Source organism: Lipophrys pholis, assembly GCF_963383615.2.
Source record: "Lipophrys pholis genome assembly, chromosome: 4".
In the NCBI taxonomy this organism is placed as follows: Eukaryota; Metazoa; Chordata; class Actinopteri; order Blenniiformes; family Blenniidae; genus Lipophrys; species Lipophrys pholis.
Window position 1 is genome coordinate 32,459,310 of NC_137637.1, and position 19,276 is coordinate 32,478,585.

General features: G+C 40.8%; 2 protein-coding genes across 2 annotated transcripts in view; one reads left to right on the forward strand and one right to left on the reverse strand.

The window, feature by feature from the left end:
• Positions 1 to 266: 266 nt before the first annotated feature.
• LOC308108766 (uncharacterized protein) lies at positions 267 to 6,445 on the reverse strand. The gene is made up of 8 exons (XM_080461972.1): positions 6,307 to 6,445; positions 4,913 to 5,098; positions 4,350 to 4,655; positions 3,950 to 4,267; positions 2,687 to 2,755; positions 2,206 to 2,301; positions 1,696 to 1,739; positions 267 to 1,010 (listed from the first exon to the last, which is right to left on the reverse strand). The coding sequence occupies exons 1-8, from the start codon at positions 6,344 to 6,346 to the stop codon at positions 735 to 737; spliced, it is 1,335 nt and encodes a 444-aa protein (XP_080318098.1). The 5' UTR covers positions 6,347 to 6,445; the 3' UTR covers positions 267 to 734.
• A 9,182-nt stretch (positions 6,446 to 15,627) lies between these two features.
• The window catches only part of angpt4 (angiopoietin 4), a 38,902-nt gene continuing 35,253 nt past the window's right edge, over positions 15,628 to 19,276 (forward strand). The window contains exon 1 of the mRNA XM_080461970.1: positions 15,628 to 16,317. Within this exon, the coding sequence (XP_080318096.1) occupies positions 15,955 to 16,317 (363 nt within the window). The 5' untranslated portion in view covers positions 15,628 to 15,954. The remainder of the gene's footprint in view (positions 16,318 to 19,276) is intronic.

A 19,276-nucleotide genomic window follows, 5' to 3' on the forward strand; every position in this document is an offset into this window, starting at 1 on the left:
AAATACATGAAAAAGATAACATATAAAACATGTTTTCATAATTTTACGTTTAAGGTCATCGTCTCAACTGAGAAGATGACTCATCATTATATAAAAAGCTCTGACAAGTTGGTGGAGTACCACTTGGTTATTGTTTTAGCCCACTGATATTCTTCCTTCTTCTTGTTTATTATCACTTTATCATTTCATACCACATTTTAATTTTGAAGAAAGACCCCAAAAAGTTTTTTATAGCAAAATGTTTTTTTCACAAAACAGGCTCTCAATAATCGTTATGGATTGTTTAATTCAGAACAAATTCAGAACAATTAATAGATTTGTTGTTTAATTTCTAAAAACAGATGGAAATACAGTTTTTTAATTTGAATTTTTTATAAATTTTTGAAAAATTAGAGAATCAAATATTTCTTCAACATAGATGGGAGATTTAAAGGAAAAAGGTACAAAATATATTCAATACACAAATTTCTTTGCAAATCAGAGGAGCAACCAAAAAGTCTTTCCTGATGATTTTGCCTCAAACAAACAAAACAAATACATGATTAATATATTACATGAAATCAACATCAAAAATTTACATTACATCCAAAAAAGAAATTGTGTTTAAAAACTGAATTTTTCCAAATAATTTCAATTAACATCACATATTACGTATAATAATTAAAAGAAATATGTAAGATTTTATCAAATTGTAAAAGCAAATAGGAGGGGGGAGATGAAGAGGAGGACGATGGTCAGGGGGAGGTCGTGGAGGATGGAGAGGAGGAGCAGGATGAAGAGGAAGAAGCTGCACTTTGTTTGTACTTCACAGTTGAATAATGGCAGGACTCCTGCTTGTTGATGTGCGAATCACCAGCGGCTCCGTCAGAGCGTCTCACAATGTCGATGGTGGCGTAATGCAGCGAGGCAGGGTGCATTGTGGGAAGAGTGGCTGTGGTGTATATGGTGTTTACTACAGTACCGGAGTGAGGAGTCAGGGGACGCTCTCGTATCTCCTCATAGATGTAATTCTTCCAGAGAAAAAGATAAAAACAATAAAATAGCAGTCCGACTTCCTTTTTTACACTTGTTAAAAAGGTTCTTAGATAAACTGATTTCATTCACAGCTTGATTTATAAGTTAGAATCAAATCCAAAAAGAATGGTGAACGTGATCATTTTTTTCAAAACGTGACATGGCAAAAATATTAATTTTGAAAAAGAACTGGTGTGGTCTCATCGACTAATGCCAGTCTGCAGAAATCACAAATGACTCTGTATGTGATGATTATGATTGTGGTCATAAGATGAGCCAATATCTAATCATTATATATTGTATATTTTTACATTTAATGCACAGGGTGATAAATGCAGGTGTTTGTTTGTTTTTTACCTGAGTTAGTTAAAAAAATTGTGAAATTTGAATAGAATAGAATTAATCAATGTTGCTGTCAAACACTCATATAAACCAGCCTGCAGAAGATGAAAAATAGACACACATTTTCAAGTACAATACATAAAATACATGGAAACATTTTGGCATTCAAATGCATTTGTGTAGAAATCCACATTTTCCAAAAATTCTTTGGTTAAAAAAAAAAAAAAAAGAGTTAAATCTCTTACAACAGAGCATGATAAAATTAGGTTAGTTAGGAGGTTAAAAAAGTCGTCTGTATACATAATTAATCAATAACATATGTAAAGGTTGTACACTGACCTCTTTGGTATTTGGTGCCGCTGAGTGTTTTGACGCTGAGAATCCTGTCAAAATATAAAAGGTGTATGAATAAAATGAAACAAACAAGTTAGTTATTATAGTGTTTTTCATTAATAATAAATTAGATGACTAATTTTGCTGCTGAAGAATATTAACACAGGAGTACTGGGACCTTGACTTTAACTCCTTTTTAAAGTCAAACTAGCGACTGTGATCAAGAACTTATCTTGAGCAAAGTTTCAGCCTGCAGTCACCAGGAAAGTGTCATCATTATATACTTCTGTATTTTCTGTTTGCTGGTGATAAGCTGAGATATACCGTATAATGATAATGATCTACTTTTCTTCGAAACACTGCTAATGTCACATCACCGCTGCTGACAGTATTTGGAGACGATGTTTCTGAGGCAGGAAGGAACTTGGGCGTGCATGTCTTTTTTTTTTTTATGTGCAAAGAAATTCTGCAGGCGTGAGGTTTCATACAACGTGCACCAACGCAAAGTGTCCTCACGTTTGTAGACGAGGATCAAAACCGTCACAAACAGCAGCAGCAGCACCAGAAGCCCCACGACGCAGACGCTCACAGTGATGAGGACCTTTGCGCCGACTGCAACACAGAAACACACGGAAACATCAGGAGAAACACAGAGACACCAAGAGAAACATAGAAACATCAGGAGAAACACAGAAACATCAGGAGAAACATAGAAACATCAGGAGAAACACAGAAACATCAGGAGAAACACAGAAACATCAGGAGAAACACAGAAACATCAGGAGAAACACAGAGACACCAAGACAAACACAGAAACATCAGGAGAGACACATGGAAAAGCACAGAAACACAGAAACATCAGGAGAAACACACGGAAAAGCACAGAAACACAGAAACATCACGGTGGAGAGATAAAATCATGAAGGAAGTCAGTAAACCAGGTGAATATCTTCTTTTCTGCATTTCCTTTTTACACAATTCAAAGATCCACTCTTACTGTGGCTCCCCACCGACGCTGCAGCCGTCCGGGATAAAGGAGAGGCCGATGTAGACGACTGTGGACGCACTGAAAACACAATCAATCAATCAATCAATCAATCAATCAATCAATCAATCAATCAATCAATCAATCAATCAATCAATCAATCAATCAATCAATCAATCAATCAATCAATCAATCAATCAATCAATCAATCAATCAATCAATCAATCAATCAATCAATCAATCAGCAGAGCATCAGGCTCAAGGGAAAAATTTATTTGTCAAGAGGAAGATAAACAAGACTACGTATTTGATGCTGTATCAATAAAGTTGACTTGAATTGAAGAAGTGGATAAAATTAGAGTTGAATTCGTCTTTTGTTGTGGAAAAACTGGCAAGTGAACGTCTGAAGCTGTTGAAGGTGAAGCAGCACCGGATCACCAGACTGTAATAAGTGTATTATCGAGGTGAGTTTGACATTAATATCGTGTCACTGGAGGACCTGAAACTTTGAGGCAGCCGACCACTATTTCTTACTGTTGTACTGCAGCCTCAAACCACTTCCTGAAAATCTTATTTCATCACTCGGAGACGTATTTTATCTATAGGAGGTTGTCTTGTGTACAGCTGATAGTCAGACTGGAATCATTCCTCCGCAATCAGAGCCAGACTCAGGTTACACCATCAAAAATTACTTTTACATTACAGTTATTAGTTACTTCTTTCAAAAAATGTGGAGCTCCTGAAGAGAAAAATGTCCTTGTAATGTCCTCACCTAGTGTGGCCTGTCTTAATCACGGACTCCAGATAATAATTTGCGACCAAAATAGTACTTTGATGGCATAAATTAATATTTTCTGAAAACAAATACATTTTTGGCCATGAAATACTAAGTCGAGGCCAATAAATATTCATTTGTGGCACCGAAATAATATTCTGTGGCCCCGGAATATTAATTTGTGGCTTCGAAAACTATTTTATGGCCATGAAATATTAATTTTAGGCCACAATTGAAAGTTTTATTTCAGACGCCCAGGCTCTATTAATGCTCGCTCTATGTATTACATAGTACAATACTGATGCTAACTTCCCTAGCCAAATGCTAAATGTTGTATGATTTTACTTAAAAGTCCACATGGCTATCAAAACCCAAACCCAAACTTCAACAAACCCAGGTTCTGTTCATGATAGTGGAAGTGACAATGCTTATTCACGAGTACTCCAGACATATTGTAACTCTGCTACGTGACAAATACACGAGTAAAGAACTCGACCCACAGACAGTCAGGGAGAGTTTGTTGATGAAGACGTTCCCACATTCTCCGCTGGGGGTTTCTGCTCCACACCAGTATGTCCCGCTGTCTTTCTCCGTCAGCTCTCTCACGGTTACCGTGATATTTCTCTTCTTTCTGTCATCACTGAGTGAAAATGTTCTGCTGACGGGCGTCGAGGCTGTCGCCACAGTCTGACACTCGTGTGGATCGTCTCCCTTACAGACGAACTTTGGACGGGAGTCGACGTCCGTAAAGTTCTTGTAGTTGCAGTAGTACGAGTAGTTCTGACCGACGGTCCAGGATCTTCTGAAGTATTTGATACCTGGAGAAAAACAGGAGTTTATCAAATCATGTGTGGATGATTGAAGTCAAATCAGGCGTGACTTCAGATGTGAAGGACTCACCTTTAACAGACAGCTGGATTTTCTTAAGAGCAGCTGAGTAAGGCCTCCTCCGTCTGGATTTTATTTCTTTTAGGCCACACCAGTATACTCCACTGTTAAAATCAGTTAGCTTACTTAAGGTTATATTGAAGCCGCTGCTGGTTTTTTTGAGATTAAAGTCACTGCTGGGAATACATTCAGAATGACTCTGTTTGCAGAAAAGCATGACAGCTGATGAAGAGTTGATGAGGTGATCGAGATTACAGGCGATGGTGGTTGTTCCCATTCTGTAAGCGGTGTGATGAAAAGGTGGTGCACGGTCTTCATCTGCAAACAGACAAAACAATGAACGGGATTTAATGAAATTGTGTATAGATGCTGAATTATAGGGCCAATAGCACAACACAACAGTAAAAAGCCACAACACAACAACAAAAAGCCACATCACAACAACAAAAATCAAGTGTAAAAGGTGGATGGATGATTGATAGTAGCTTTCAAATGTAATAGTTGTAAAGATAAGTGATAAGAAATAATCTGCACATTACATATAATTTGATGTAAATTAGCATTATTTTACTCACCAAGTTTAAATGTTATACGACTCTCCCGGTTAACTGTCTCTTGCTGCTTCTCAACTTCAGAATAATTGATGATCACTCTCTGTAGTGGAGTGCCTTTCACACCAGCCATTTCACACTTTTCCTCTTTACAAGTGAATTTTACTCCTTCCTCTTTGCAGTTCTTTCCTTTAGCTCGAGCTCTACAACCTGTAAATAAGAGAAAGTCATTGCATGGTACCATTGATGTTTTTATTTGAGTTTGATACCCTGAGGTCATTTTTTCCGCGTCCATGTTGCTCTGCAGTGATGAGAGTCACCAACTGAGAGGCCATGGCCACGCAACACGTCCAAACGCATCTTTTATGCATTTTCATTTTAGAAAAGTTTTGCATTTATACATCGTTATGGACAGGCTACCAAGTTGGATTATTATTACAGGTGACTGTCAAACTAAAACTACCAAGTCGCAGGAGAAGATGGACTGGGAGTCATGACACTCTGGATGAAACGTTTTTATTGTCCATCTACTGAGCATGTGCAGAACAACTGTTTACTGCAGTAGCGGCGTTTCCATCGTCTACATGGAGATGGAGTCCGAGCGTTTTCAAAAAGTTCCACCTTGGGAGCCAATTTCAAAAAGCAGCATTTCCAGTGGCTCCAAACACCGTTTTTGTGTAAACAAACATCCAAAATTCAACAAAGGTTTTATGTTTTCACTCTTTCGTCTTGAAAACATTATGTAAACGGTGGTAAGGAGTCTCCATGATTTTACAGTCATTTGTTAATGTTGTTTTTATTTTTATTTTATTTCCTCCAATTTCCCAAGAAAATCAATGAAATTGGAAACTGGGAGGTTATTCCTTTATTGTTTCAGTGCTTCTTCACAATAACTTTTCTTCAGCTTTTGTGAGAAGCGTGTGGTTAAGCAGTGTTCATGGGTTGAGCCACAACCAGGCTTTTTAATGGTATCTGAGTTGGGGGGGGGTTTTGTCCCGAAAAATAGTCTTTAATCTGGAGATTATAGGCCGATGAGACTTGAATAATGCGTCACAGCTCTTCAGACAGCAGGCACCCCATCCGTGAGTTAACCACGGATATTTACATAAAACTAACTTCTCAACGTGAATTAGAGTTTAATTCAAGGCAGATTGAATCCTATGCTTTCACAGCTTGTTCGATATGTTTCAGCAAACAACAAAAATGTTTGTAGGAAGAGTTAAAAGCAGGAATGGAATGCAAACAGTTTTAATATGTTTGAGTTTCAGAGAGACAATCTGTTGTGAAGTGATTTGTTTAAAGTCATAGTTTGTTTTTTGTTGCTAAAATTGACAGAATATCAATATAATAACCGATAGAGTCATTAAATAGACTCATCATCGTAATGCTACCTCAGATTTTTATTATCAGACACTTACCTGCTGTCAGGCAGACGAGGAAAAGAACAAACGTCCTCATTTTTTACGTCTTGTCTGCTGTATTCGTGTGTGAGAAAGTTTGAGTTCTGTGACTTATATCAGTTCCTGTTTCTCCTTTTTTTCTCTCTGTCAAACCACCACGATTTCCTTCTTAAAAGTATTTCTTTCACTTAGTGCTGAGGTGGAGTTTCAGTGTTTAGTTAACACAATCGCTCCACCTGCTGATGGTCCCATGACTGTCGTGCGAGTGTGCGCGCGCGCGCGTGTGTGTGTGTGTGTGTGTGTGTGTGTGTGTGTGTGTGTGTGTGTGTGTGTGTGTGTGTGTGTGTGTGTGTGTGTGTGTGTGTGCTCTCAGTTAAAAAATATCATAAAATTCATACATTTCAATCACACTTCACAGTATCAACATTTTTCAATATACACACGTTTCAGTTTGGATCATTTCTGAAAGGACCATGTCGTCATATTTTCATCGGTTTATTTTAACACTCAGCTCAATAACTACAGTGAATACTGAAAATGTTCTTTAGGTCTGGTAAAGACAGGCTGCGTTTTCGAGACGGCGCTTTCAAGTGAAAACGCATCGTTTGTCCATTTACGTGGAAACAGCACAAATGCCGTAAATGATGTAATTAGCATGTGAGGCCACAAGTTGGCGCTCCTGGTTGTTTGTGCAATGAAAGCACACACACAATGCACACAGAGACCAATACACTGTAAACATTAACAATGGGAGAACACCGACATTCGTATAAACAGACAAACCAAGTTGTAATGTTATTAAAGGGACTCTCAACTATAAAACGACCAAGTCCCGGGAGAAAATGCACCGGGAGTCTGTTGTTACTGTCGGTGGGCGCTGCTCCGTCCCCTCGTGCAGTGGAATAAATGTCAGCAGTCACTGGACCCGAGCTGCTTCTGAGGTCAGCTTTGTGATACTCAGGGAGCGCGGTTTGAGGGAAATGCAGCCAAGGCAGAGACATTTTCATTGCAGTTCCTCCGTTGGACTTCCAGGGGAGCTCTTGTATCTGTGCATATAGTCAGATATCCTTCAGAGAGCGCCGTGCATGTCATGGATTAAATGTCCACACAGCAGGTACAGCGGCATTCACACAGGGGTTCTTCGAGAGCGTCTGGCATCATCATACTTCTTCACGAATATTAATATTTAGCTACTTTGTGGCCCTTTTCCATTTCATTTAATGACAGGATGAAATCAAAATAAGTGGGCAATTAACAAATATAGAAAACGAGAGTCCAAATACAATATCAAATATTTCACAAAACCATCAAAACATCCAATTTATTCAATTAAAATTCGAGAGCAACGTTTCTTCATGGTTTAAATATGACTACTATATATATATATATATCTTGGCCATGTGGACCTGCCTCAGTTCACAGATCACTAATGGGTTTTGGCCAGAGTCGTGAGTTTGTAGAGTCTGATTATGTCCATCATCCACTCCAAGAGAAACACGGAACAACGGCCGAGTGCGTGTTCATGGCGTACGGGCACGTTGGGGATCGGAGCGACTGCCAGCCAATCAGGAAAGAAAACACAAGATTAGATAAAGTGTTTTTTATTTATTTATTTTTTTCAATTTGACCATTGGGTATTTAGAACAAATCCAAGTCCTCACATACACACTCATGTAGATCTGATTGTAGCGTTTAAAGTCTCTGGCTGTCAGTTGTTGTTGTTGTTCATCAGTTATTTATGACCTGCTGGTGAAGAACTGAAGTTTAAATGATAAAACAGACTATTAACCCTTAAGGCACCATCCATCCATCCATCCATCCATCCATCCATCCATCCATCCATCCATCCATCCATCCATCCATCCATCCATCCACATATTTTCAAGTTCTACCTTGAAGGTCGTGTTTTCAGTGGCTCCGAGCACCGTTAAAAAAAATAGAAATAAAAATAATAATAATAATAGTAAACCACATTTTAAACTTTCAGAGAAATAATGTTTATAAAGCATTTTTTGTCAGATGAATCACTGTGTGGGTCTCATGGATCAGCTGACACCTAAAATAAAGAGGTCAGGCTTTGTCTTAAAGAGATAATGTCTTATTATCTGAAAGTGTCTGGTAGTTAATTTCCAGTTCCACGTGAGCGTATCTCCGTCAGGAGTTCCAGAGAATAGAGGTGAGGAATGCTTTTCAGAGAGAGTCAAATATCACATTTATTCTATCACTAGTTTGAAAAGAGGTTTTTTAATGCCGTCACGTCTTCAGAGCTGCTCAAGATTTCCAAGCTTTGACATAAATGGAGGAGGATTTCCCACCATTAGTGGTGCCGGTGTTTATATTGTATTATCTGCTTCATTCTCACTGTATCACGAAAGTAATTTGAAGCCCGATAACAGCGGCTATGAAGATTAACAGGGTCACTGTGGGAACACATCATGCAGAAACTCTATGCAGCAGGGTCCCCAACGCTCCCCTTTCTCCACCGTCTTTAGTGGCGCCGCAGGAATAAAACGCGTCTTTAACGAGCGCCGGGCTGCAGGATCGTTTCCCCTGAGGGAGGTGTGACAGTGTCGGTGTGTGGTGGTGTGTTGGGTTCAGGCCTGAGGCCGAGGTGAACGTGTGTTTGACAGTTACGGAGAGGAGTTTGCAGCTGACAGGCTTTTAAATCCTTGAGTAAACACACTACAGCTCCCCCGAACTGCAGGGTAACATCAACCCCCATCCATCAAGCGCCTCGACGGCAGCATGGCGTGTGCCCCTGTGTGAAGTGGGAACCCGTCACGTCCACTTTCGCTCTTCAGTCACAAAGAGACGTTGAAGAAATGCAGCTTTGTGTATGTTTACAAGTGTCGCTCATCACTAGACATAATCACATTAGAATAATTGTATATTTATTCTATCAAAGCACTTTCAATCAAGTTCTGGATACACCAACACGTCGAATACTTTATCGAAAATGACAATTATGAAAGTGACGACCGCACTTACAATACCAGCAGGATGAGAAAATGAAATAGGAAGAAGGGCAGAAAAAACCCCCCAAAAACAAAAACAAAACTGCTGCAAAGCATCCATCCATCTTCTTTCTGTGCGACTCTATGAAACACGAGGTGTCAGGATCACAGTGTCACTGATTTGCAAAAATAAACACTGAATTGCACGCTTGCCGGTGACTCGCTCCGATCAAGACTATGAGCGACATCACGTGCAAACACGAGTATTCAAATGAGGGTTGATTGTGCTTCAGACCCTGTTTGCATGAGAACAAGCTGCTGGAAACGATTTGACTGCTCGTGAAAAAGCACAATTTCTTTTTCTTCGTTTCAGAAAAGTTTCGGGTTTACGCGGTAATATTTCGAAAACGTCTGTTTACACAGAAATTGTTATTACAGTGACTGTCAGCTATAAAACTCAAGTCATGAGACTCTGGAGGAAAACATTGTTCTTATTGTCCATCTGCTTAGCATGTGCAGAACTATTTACTTCAGAAACGGAGACTGAGCGATTCTAGAAAGTAGGTTTTTTTATATACTGTTTCCACAAAGAAGGCGTCAGAGCTCTTTCAAAAAGTTTCACCTTGGGAGCCATTTTCAAAAAGTTGCATTTTCAGTGGCTCCGAGCAGCGTTGACCTGTAAAAGGAAACTCACTTGAAAACGTTGCCTGAGGCCCTACCAGTAAAAAAAACCTGAAATGTGATACCGTGGAGTTGGAGGAAGTTTTAAATGTTACAGGAAATAAATCTGAATATGGTGAACAAAACAAGAACAATTGAAAAACCCAGATTAACCCACACACTTCTGATTGATCACATATCAAAGCTGTGGGGGAAAAGAACAACAGAAGAACTAGGAATGTGCAGCGTCCGGTTAGTAGATGAGCGTCCACATGTTTGTACACACACACTCCCTGATATGGTATAAATCCTTCTGGACTTGAATAGACCTCTGAAGCTGTGCTGTGGTTCGTAACGTCCACATGGATAAAGGACCAGTGCTTTGTCCAAAGCGTCACACTGCTTCACTGGCTCCACTTATTCCCATAATGCATCCTGGTGCCACGTGCCGCCCAGGAAACTCACGTACACACTTGGAAAGTTTCCTCACAGAGCAGACCACCTTCTTTCTTTGCTCTATGGTCCATTGCTGGTGGAGGACAGAGGACGCTGTCACCGACTCACCCCTGATAGAAACCGATCTTTGCAGAGCAACAACATCCTGCTGCAGGTTTGGAGAAGTTCTGACCGACCGATCCTCACATTCGTACATTTTTATACTTTAACATGGACTTTGAGGCCTAAATATTCACCTGCTGTGTGAAAAACCCAGGACCTTTCCATGTAAATACTGTGGGCAGATTAGGCTGAACATGGTGGAGTGAGAACATCCCTCCATTCTGTCATCACTTCATTCACCTAGAAGTCTGTGTAAGCTTCCCTCTGTGTTTTTGAATGAGCCTATGCTCCTCAGGTTTCATCCCATCATGTGTTTTTGCAGGTGCAGAGTGTTAGGAAGTGTGCAGAGGGTCCTGACTTCATCCACCTCGACAGAACCGTAACCAGAACTAAACGGCTCAGACGTGACTTTATCATCCCGAATGTTCACACACCGAATTCACTCACATTTCTGGGGAATTCCCACAAACTGTGGTGGAACCTTTGACCTCTCTGAGCTACACGGCAGCGTTTCAAGTGGCAACGCATTGCTCTTGCGTTTTTGTTTCAGAAAAGTTTCACATCTACACTGCACTGTTCTGAAAACACGGAAACGGCAAAAACGCTGAGAACGAGAACGTTGGGCCAGAAGATGGCGCTGTTGGTTGTTTTTTTAATGAAATCACACACGCACATGACAAACATTAAAGGAGACATATCATGCTTCTAAATCCTTCCTTTTTACATATAAATCATACAGTTGTGGTCTATATAAAGCGGAACTGCAATGCTTGGGTCTGAATTCCTCATTATTATAGCTCCACAGGCCCCTTTTCAACCCCTTTTCTGATGTGCTTCTGAGAGCAACTCGTTTTGGGGCGGTCTCTTCAAATGCAAATGAGACACTTCATACCCCGCCTCCTCTCCAGGTTGCAGAGGTGATACTCGGTTCAACGCCACCCTGTTCGGCCATCTTTGTAGTTTGATAGAACAGATACAATTATCTAGCGGCGCAGAAACTTTATATTCACACATTATTTACAAAATGTCAACAACGGAAGATTTGTCCATCCAGCCATACATGTTGGAGCCAGAGTCGGACCCGGCGGAGCGAGATGAAAATGACCATGATGCAGCTGAAGAACAACGTCTTCATATGGATGTAACGCAATGGTGTGTTACTATATTTACACTAACTTCTCCATCCATGCCCACTACTACAATACTGCCTGTATTACAACGACTATTTAACACAGAAGTTACATTATAATCTAAAACGAGCACACAGCGCTAACATATGAAGACGGTGCAACTGCTAATGCTAACAAAACAATGACAGGGACGTCTTATCATCACACTTTTTAGCGTTTTATACAGCTTACCGAAGTGCTCTGTTCGTCGTCTCCATAGATAGAAGGAACTGACCGCTCAATCAGACGAAGTCTTTCGGCAAATCCTTCTTTATACTGGCGGAGGTTGCTGAAGCAGTCATTCTTGAAGTGATTCGTGCACACAAAAATGACCTTACCCACAGATGTGGGTACATTTCTGTGAAAAATAAAACTCAACCAGGCACTTCGAAAAGGTTCTGATGCTGGGAGACGGTGTAACGAAGCTTGTGGGTTACTACATCCAACAACCGAACATTTCGACTTATCCTCTCGTAACTTCGGTTGGACTACAAAATCGCAGCGAGAAACAAAAATGGCGGATTGCTCGAAATGTCGATGTCCTAATTTGGCAGTTCCGCTGAGAATACTGTGACGTCATTGTTCAAAAAACGTAATAGAGAATAGAAAAATCGAAACCGATCGCAAAATATGACCAAAACAGAATATAAAGATATCAACGGAGCACCTGAAGAGACTACTTTGAACTTTTCTGTACTTCTAAACACTCTAAATATACAACAAAATGCATTTAAGGGCTAAAAAAGTGGATTTAGCATGATATGTCCCCTTTAAGGCTGGGAGTTGGATTGTCGTTACAGTGACTGTCAACTATAAAACTACCACGTCTCAGGAGAATCCGGACTGGAAGTCATGAGACTCTGGAGGAAAACATTGTTGTTATTGTCCGTCTACTGAGCATGTGCAGAAGAACCAATTAATGTTCTTTTATTTTTCAGTACTTACGATTCACTATGATCGTGGAAGCACATGCGCTGGAGCAGCGTTTTCGCATCTCCATGGATATGGATCCTGAGCATTTTCAGAAAGTTGTGTTTTCGTCCCGTTTTCACAGAGACGGAGCCAGACGTTGTTGTTGTTTTTTATTCTTTTTTTAAATTCATTTCCACCTTTGAAGTCATTTTCAAAAAGGTGCATTTTCAGTGGCTCCGACCACTGTTGTCATTTAAATGGACCCAAAAGGCAGCAAAAGTTTGTGTTTTCATTTCATGACATAATGGGGCCCTAAACTTTGAAAACTCCACCTCAGAATTCTCTGGTAAAAGAAAAAGTAAACGTCAGCAGTGTGTAAAAAAAAAAACATAACTGGAGGTGACGCTTCTTGCATTATTGAGTGTTATGAGTCTGTTCAGGGGTTGCTCGTGAGGCAATCCCCTCTTTGACTGGTTGATCTTCCTCTTCAGCTCACTGAGTGATGCAACAACAAAACACACCACGCATCTGATTTTAACCTTTCTCTGGTTTTTAAATCTTTTTTCATCTCTTCATCATTGTTCTATTGATGGAAACAACAGATGTGTTGCCTCTTGCAGTGCAAACAGAGAATCCAGAGCATCAGATCAGACTTTATTCTCCTCTGTAGGTCCTTGATTGATTCTGCAGATCCTGGTCAAACTCTTAACGATGAATCCTTCTTTTCTCCTGCGGAGTGGTCACCTGAAACCTCAATGTGTTCCTACCACAGTCGGGACCTGATCTACGGACGGTTTGCACACATAAAAACCTGTTCCAACTTGATGTTGTGCACGTAAATATGGAATATCTGTGTCTGCCTATCTCATTTTCACCAATGCAGTACGCTGCTTTCTGCTTCCAGTTGGAACAACCTGAGTTTACCTCAGTTTTCTGTTTCGACTGAGAAAACAAACCTCACATTTAACTTGCTTTTACAGTGTTGAAGAGGTTAAGAGTTCCATGGTGCTACATTTCATTTTGTGCTTGACGCCTTCAAGTCAATCAACACGGAAAAGATAAAGATTTGGAAAAAGAAAAAAAAAAAGTAATCCAGCATTTTACCTCTGTTGTCTCATATCTGACGTTAAAAACAAACTTTCCAAACAATGTGATAAAGTTGTCGGGTCGTCAGTATCGAAGGTTTCAGCAGACGACTGAACCTCTGTGGTGAACGTGTCCAACAGCAGCACAAGAACCTGAAGAACAAAGAAAAAAATAAATAGTGAACCATGGTGTCATGGTTCCCACAGAAGGCTGGTTGCTGCTGATACCAGCCTGAGCAGAAGACCCTACAGAGGACGGAAATATCTCCTCACATGTTGTTCTAAACGTCCAAAAGCATCCGCAGCTACAATTTTATTTTAAAGCATCAGGATGGGAATTCTTCTGGAACAAAGTGGCTGGATGATCAGATTTCACTTATTCAACAAAAATTCCAAGAAAATAAACAATTTCCCACACGGACTGCTCTACAGAGGAGAAGCGCTGATGTTGGAGTTTCAATTCAAGCTGGAGGTCGTCTGCAGGAGAAGCAGCGTGACGAAGGAACGATGAAGCAGCGCGACCATTCAAGTTCAGCGACGAAGTGTTGCAGGTGGAGAAAAGTCTATTTGACTGAATCTGGAAGGTCTCACTGCATTGGAGCTCAACAAACCACAACAGTTTGTACCAACGTCACCAAATACAAGAGGGACGTTTCATTTACGTGTCTTAAATCCATGCTGCTTCAGGTTCTTCAACCTCTGAAGGTTTGTCACAAACAAACATGTCCGGCCGTGTCTGAAATTGAACGCATCCATCAGATAAAACGATTAATGCTAAGCAGTGATGCTGGTAACGCAGTCCCCTCACGCTCACCTGCCCCGCCCCCTTCTCCACTCTCAGCCAATCACAGGCCAACTTGCTCTCACGGTGGGTTCAGGTGACACAAAAGAATCGGAACCAACAAACATCGTCACTAAATCTTATCATTGCATCAAGAACACAACTGCAGAGACGTTAGAGTAAAAAGATATATTGTCAGGAAGCCCCGCCCCCCCCATTTTTTCAATCACTCAATCAATTAATCAATCAAAGACCTTTTTTGTCCCTGGGGGGCAATTAAAAGGTTGCATAGAGCCATAGGCACTGTAAATAAATAAATAAATAAATAAATAAATAAATAAATAAATAAATAAATAAATAGTGCGACAACAGCCTACAACTACATCAGTGAACTTCTCAAATAAAAACACGTGAGATGTTGTTATGTAAATAAGGCCTCGATCCACAGAAGCTCAGTGTTCTGCAACTCTCCATCCGCTCTGTTCCCATGAGAATGATGTCCAGTTGAGGCAGAAGCCCCTCTGTGTACCCCCCCCCCCCCCCTCAACCCAATGCCCACCAAAGGACCGACCAGCTCACAATAAGCCAGCGACTCGTGTCAACACAAACGAATCAGTGGATGAAGTTCCCAAACTGACTGAATCACATCAAAATAAATAAAGAGCCAGCGGGAATTCAATGAGAGCAGTGGGTTTTTTGTTTTGTTTTGTTTTTTATCTCCGGGAGCTCCAATTCAAGAACACAAATGTTCAATTTAGTAAAACAAATATCACATTTTTAAAGACTGAAGAAGAAGTGGAGGATGTTTGTGTTCGGTAGATTCTTTCTTTTATGGAGCTCAGAAAGCTTGTTTGATTCCTTTTTAAATGAACCGTGCTTGTTAGTAGTTCACCGACAGTGGTTGGCACAGTTTCCTCACATTGAGGGAACCAAGGTTCAATCCTGGGCTGAGATTTTCTCAAACGTGTTAATATTAGTATGAAGTGTTTGGCGCCATTTCCTCAGCAGGTCTTTCTTCTTCCTCCTCTTAATCTCACGTGTTTCTTCTTTTTCAGGCTCTTTCTGGGCTTTTCTTTGCTCCCTCCGCTTATTTCTTGTCAAACGGATGGGGCACTCCATTAGACCTCCCTCAGCTCTCCTCCTCCTCCTCCTCTCGTCCCTCCTCCTCCTCCTCCTCCTCCTTGGTCTCAGATAAGAAGGGGGCAGAAGTAATTCCCCTCAGTCACTTCTCAAACCGCAGAGCAGAAAGACACACTTTCATGCTGGATCCTTTCATTTCTCAGCAGATTTTTGTTGACTTTAAGATCTTATCTCCTCTCTCATCACTTCTTCTTCTGTTTTTTTGACTCTGTGAAAGCATGAAGCAGCAGCTGAGTGTGAAGCCAGAAGATCCGTCCTGAACAAGACTGACCAAAGCTGAACCGTTGAGCATCATCTGGAGGAAGCCCGGACCATCAGCTGGAGACTCTCTGCAGGGCCGATGGAGCCACGGGTTCTCCTGGGGTGAGCGAGCGCCTCCACCGTCTCGTGAAGCCAACGCCGGCGTCATGGCGGCTCTCAGCGTCAGCTGGTGGCTGTTTGTTCTTCTGCTGCTGTGGACCCTGACGATGGCCGCGGAGCGAGGGGGAGCACGGACCCCCAGGAGAGGAGGAGGAGGAGGAGGAGGAGGAGGCGCGGAGAAGAGGAGGAGGCTCCACCGCGTCCAGCACGGCCAGTGCAGCTACACCTTCATCCTGCCGGAGCTGGACGGGTGTCCGGAGGCGTCGGACGCGGGTCAGGCGGGTCAGCGGGGGGGCTCCCGCGGCGCGGTGGTGCAGAGGGATTCACCGCCTGCAGACGGAGAGTGGTCGGCTCAGAAGCTGAAGCGCCTGGAGAGCACCATGGAGAACAACACGCTGTGGCTGCAGAAGGTAAGAACCACAGAACACCTCCTCCGACAAAGACCAGAGCAGAACACAGGAGGTTGCCCAGTGGAAACCTTCGTTGTGACAACGGTGCTCGCGGCTTTACAAGGGGGAACTTTTTGAAAACGCTCCTAATCCGTCTCCATGTAGACGGGGAAGTTTCTGAAACGCTACCACTGCGCACTGCGGTCGTGTTAAATCGTTCTGCCCATGAGCAAGAAGGACGTGTGCTGTTTACTCTTGATCTACTCTTGAATTAAGAGCATTTCTGTAGCGAATGTCAACATAAAATATGCCAATAATTTAAAGGTTTTTAATACAGTACATTATTAAAATAGCTTTAAACAAAATACTTTAAAAAATATAATACAGTAACTGCAGCTAATGTCATAAGAAAACTCCGATCAGTGAAACTGTTGAGTCTGAAGTGTGTGTGTGTGTGTGTGTGTGTGTGTGTGTGTGTGTGTGTGTGTGTGTGTGTGTGTGTGTGTATGTGTGTTTACTCTTCTGCTGGAAAATGTAATTTTGCTTCATAATTGCTGTGAGTTCAACGTAAAGATGAATCGGCTGCTGTAGTGGTGAAGTGGTTTGCACGGCCGCCTCACAGAGAGAGGATCTCGGGTTTGACGTCACCTCAAATTATTCCTCTTCTCCTCCTCTTCCTCTTTTAGTCTTTATTCACACCACTCCACACAAACCACTTATATACAGTATATATATCTATATACACACACAGCCAGTGATTCGGCTCCACATTCCTGCTGCAGGGAGGACGTTTGTTCCTGAACTCTGTGAAATCAGTAACGACCCTAATGATGATGAATGAAGAGTCTCTGCTGCTCATCCTTCAGGAAAATGTTTTCTTTTCCTCATTCAGATTTATTGGATCCAAATCACCTGCTGCTCAGACTGCACAAGGACTGGACGGGAATTAAAATAGGTTTAATATTAAAATCTGAGTCAGGATTCACACAATCTGAAAGAGACAAATAAATAAATATTGATAATGATAATAAGAGAAAAATGTTTTAATCCTGATCTTTAGACCAAAAGAGAAAATATACTTTAGCATCGTGTGTAATTTAAAAAAAAAAAAAAAAAGTGTGACATTTCATTTTGGAGCTAATAACTGAATTAGAAAATCCACGTTTGAGGAGCAGCAGTGAATGTAAAAAAAAAAAGAAAAGTTACCACCCACACTGTTAATCCTTCAGAGGAGATGTGGGTCAGATCTGGAGCTGAGGCAGGAGACAGGCAGTGACCTTTCACCTTTCCCAGGGTCAAACATCAACATTCAATCATCCCTAAATGTCCTTTGCACAATTTCATTCTCAGCTCAAAATACTTTGAATTTGACTGATAAGATAGGTAGAAGGCGGTTCTATAATGTGAATGTTATCTCTTCTTAAAGAAACAGATCTATGAAGTACAGTTCCGTGCATTTCAGACCTCGACCTTCACTAGTCTGAATCAATCCACCCCTCAATAACCTTTTTATTGCTTTAAAAACCATGTTATCATGCAGAAATGCAGCTGGATAAAAAGCGGCTGCTATTCCTGAAACTTCTGGGGGTCGAGGAGGAAGATAAATGTCAGCTTTTTGTGATCTTGAAATCTGGTCTTTGTCTGGCAAATAATACATAGACACGAATCCTGCTGTGGCGTCAGCTGTAGTGTGCGCAAGTGACTTCTGTGCGCTCAGAGTGTGTTTTCAATGAAAGTCTGTTTTGAAAATGATTTTGACAATAAACCTGCAACCAAATCTCTTTAGCGTCTCCTTCAGCCTTTGTACGTTGACAAAACCGCTGGCAGGCCCTGAGTCGACAACTCAAACTCTGATTGGCTGAAGCTGCAGTGTGACCCACACTTATTTTACGCTGCAGAGTTCTGCAGAATCGACTGTAATAAGTAATAGTAATTTAATTTGGAAATACACGACTGGAAGCAGCGCCGCCAGGGCAGAAGCTATGGAAGGAAGCAGACATATACCATTTGGAATTATTAATTAAGTATTCATGGACAAAAGATAACTAACATCAGTCTGTGATTAAGATATTGTTCTCAGGCCTGCAGAGACCCACCACTGATGAAGTAGTGACAACGAGAAGAAGCAGCATCAAAACAGCTGAGATAATCTGGAAACAGGCAACCAGACGGACAGCCCTTTGAAAGGGACGTCATTCAACGATGCGAATGCTAACCACAGATATAGTGGATTCAGTAAAAGCGTCTCATTGGCTTCACGCAGACGGCGAGTCGTCTGCAGCAGCACAGCGGCGATTCGGGGGTTAACCTTGTTTAGTTTGCTGCCAAATGACTGGCGTCAAATGGAGCCCAGAGTCAGGAAAGCCCTGTATAGTCAGATCATCATCATCATCATCATCATCGTACTCTACTGGTCACATACAGTCCAGGTCAATAAACCTTTTAGGACTGAAGGAGCATTTTCCAATTTTTTCTCCAGTTACATTTTACCCGGAATCAGAAAATATGTTTCAACATTAAAATGAGGAGAACAAAACACAGAAAGTTGTAAAATTGTGTATATAGTTTCATGATACAAAGAAAAAAAAAAACAAGCTCCTATTATCTAGTTTCAGAATTACAATTTTAAACACATTTTTATAACATTTTTCTGAAATTTTACTCTTTTTCAATTTTTTTTTTAAAATTTGGCAGAAATGTAAATTTCTCTTTTGGTATTTTTTTGAGGTGTTTTATTTGTTCTTATTATTTTGTTTTGTTTTTTTTTTTATCAAAATTTTGTTTCGATAATGCAGTTTGATTTAAAAAAATTATTATTTTTTTAAAGCCATGTTTTTTTATTTTTTTTTATTTTTTAACAATTTAAAATTTTTTTATTTTAGCCCATTTAGCAGTTGGGATGTTTTTACTTTTTAACTGTTTGATTTATTCTGAACCATTTAAACTGTTTTAGTATCACCTTATCAAACCCTTGTTTTTT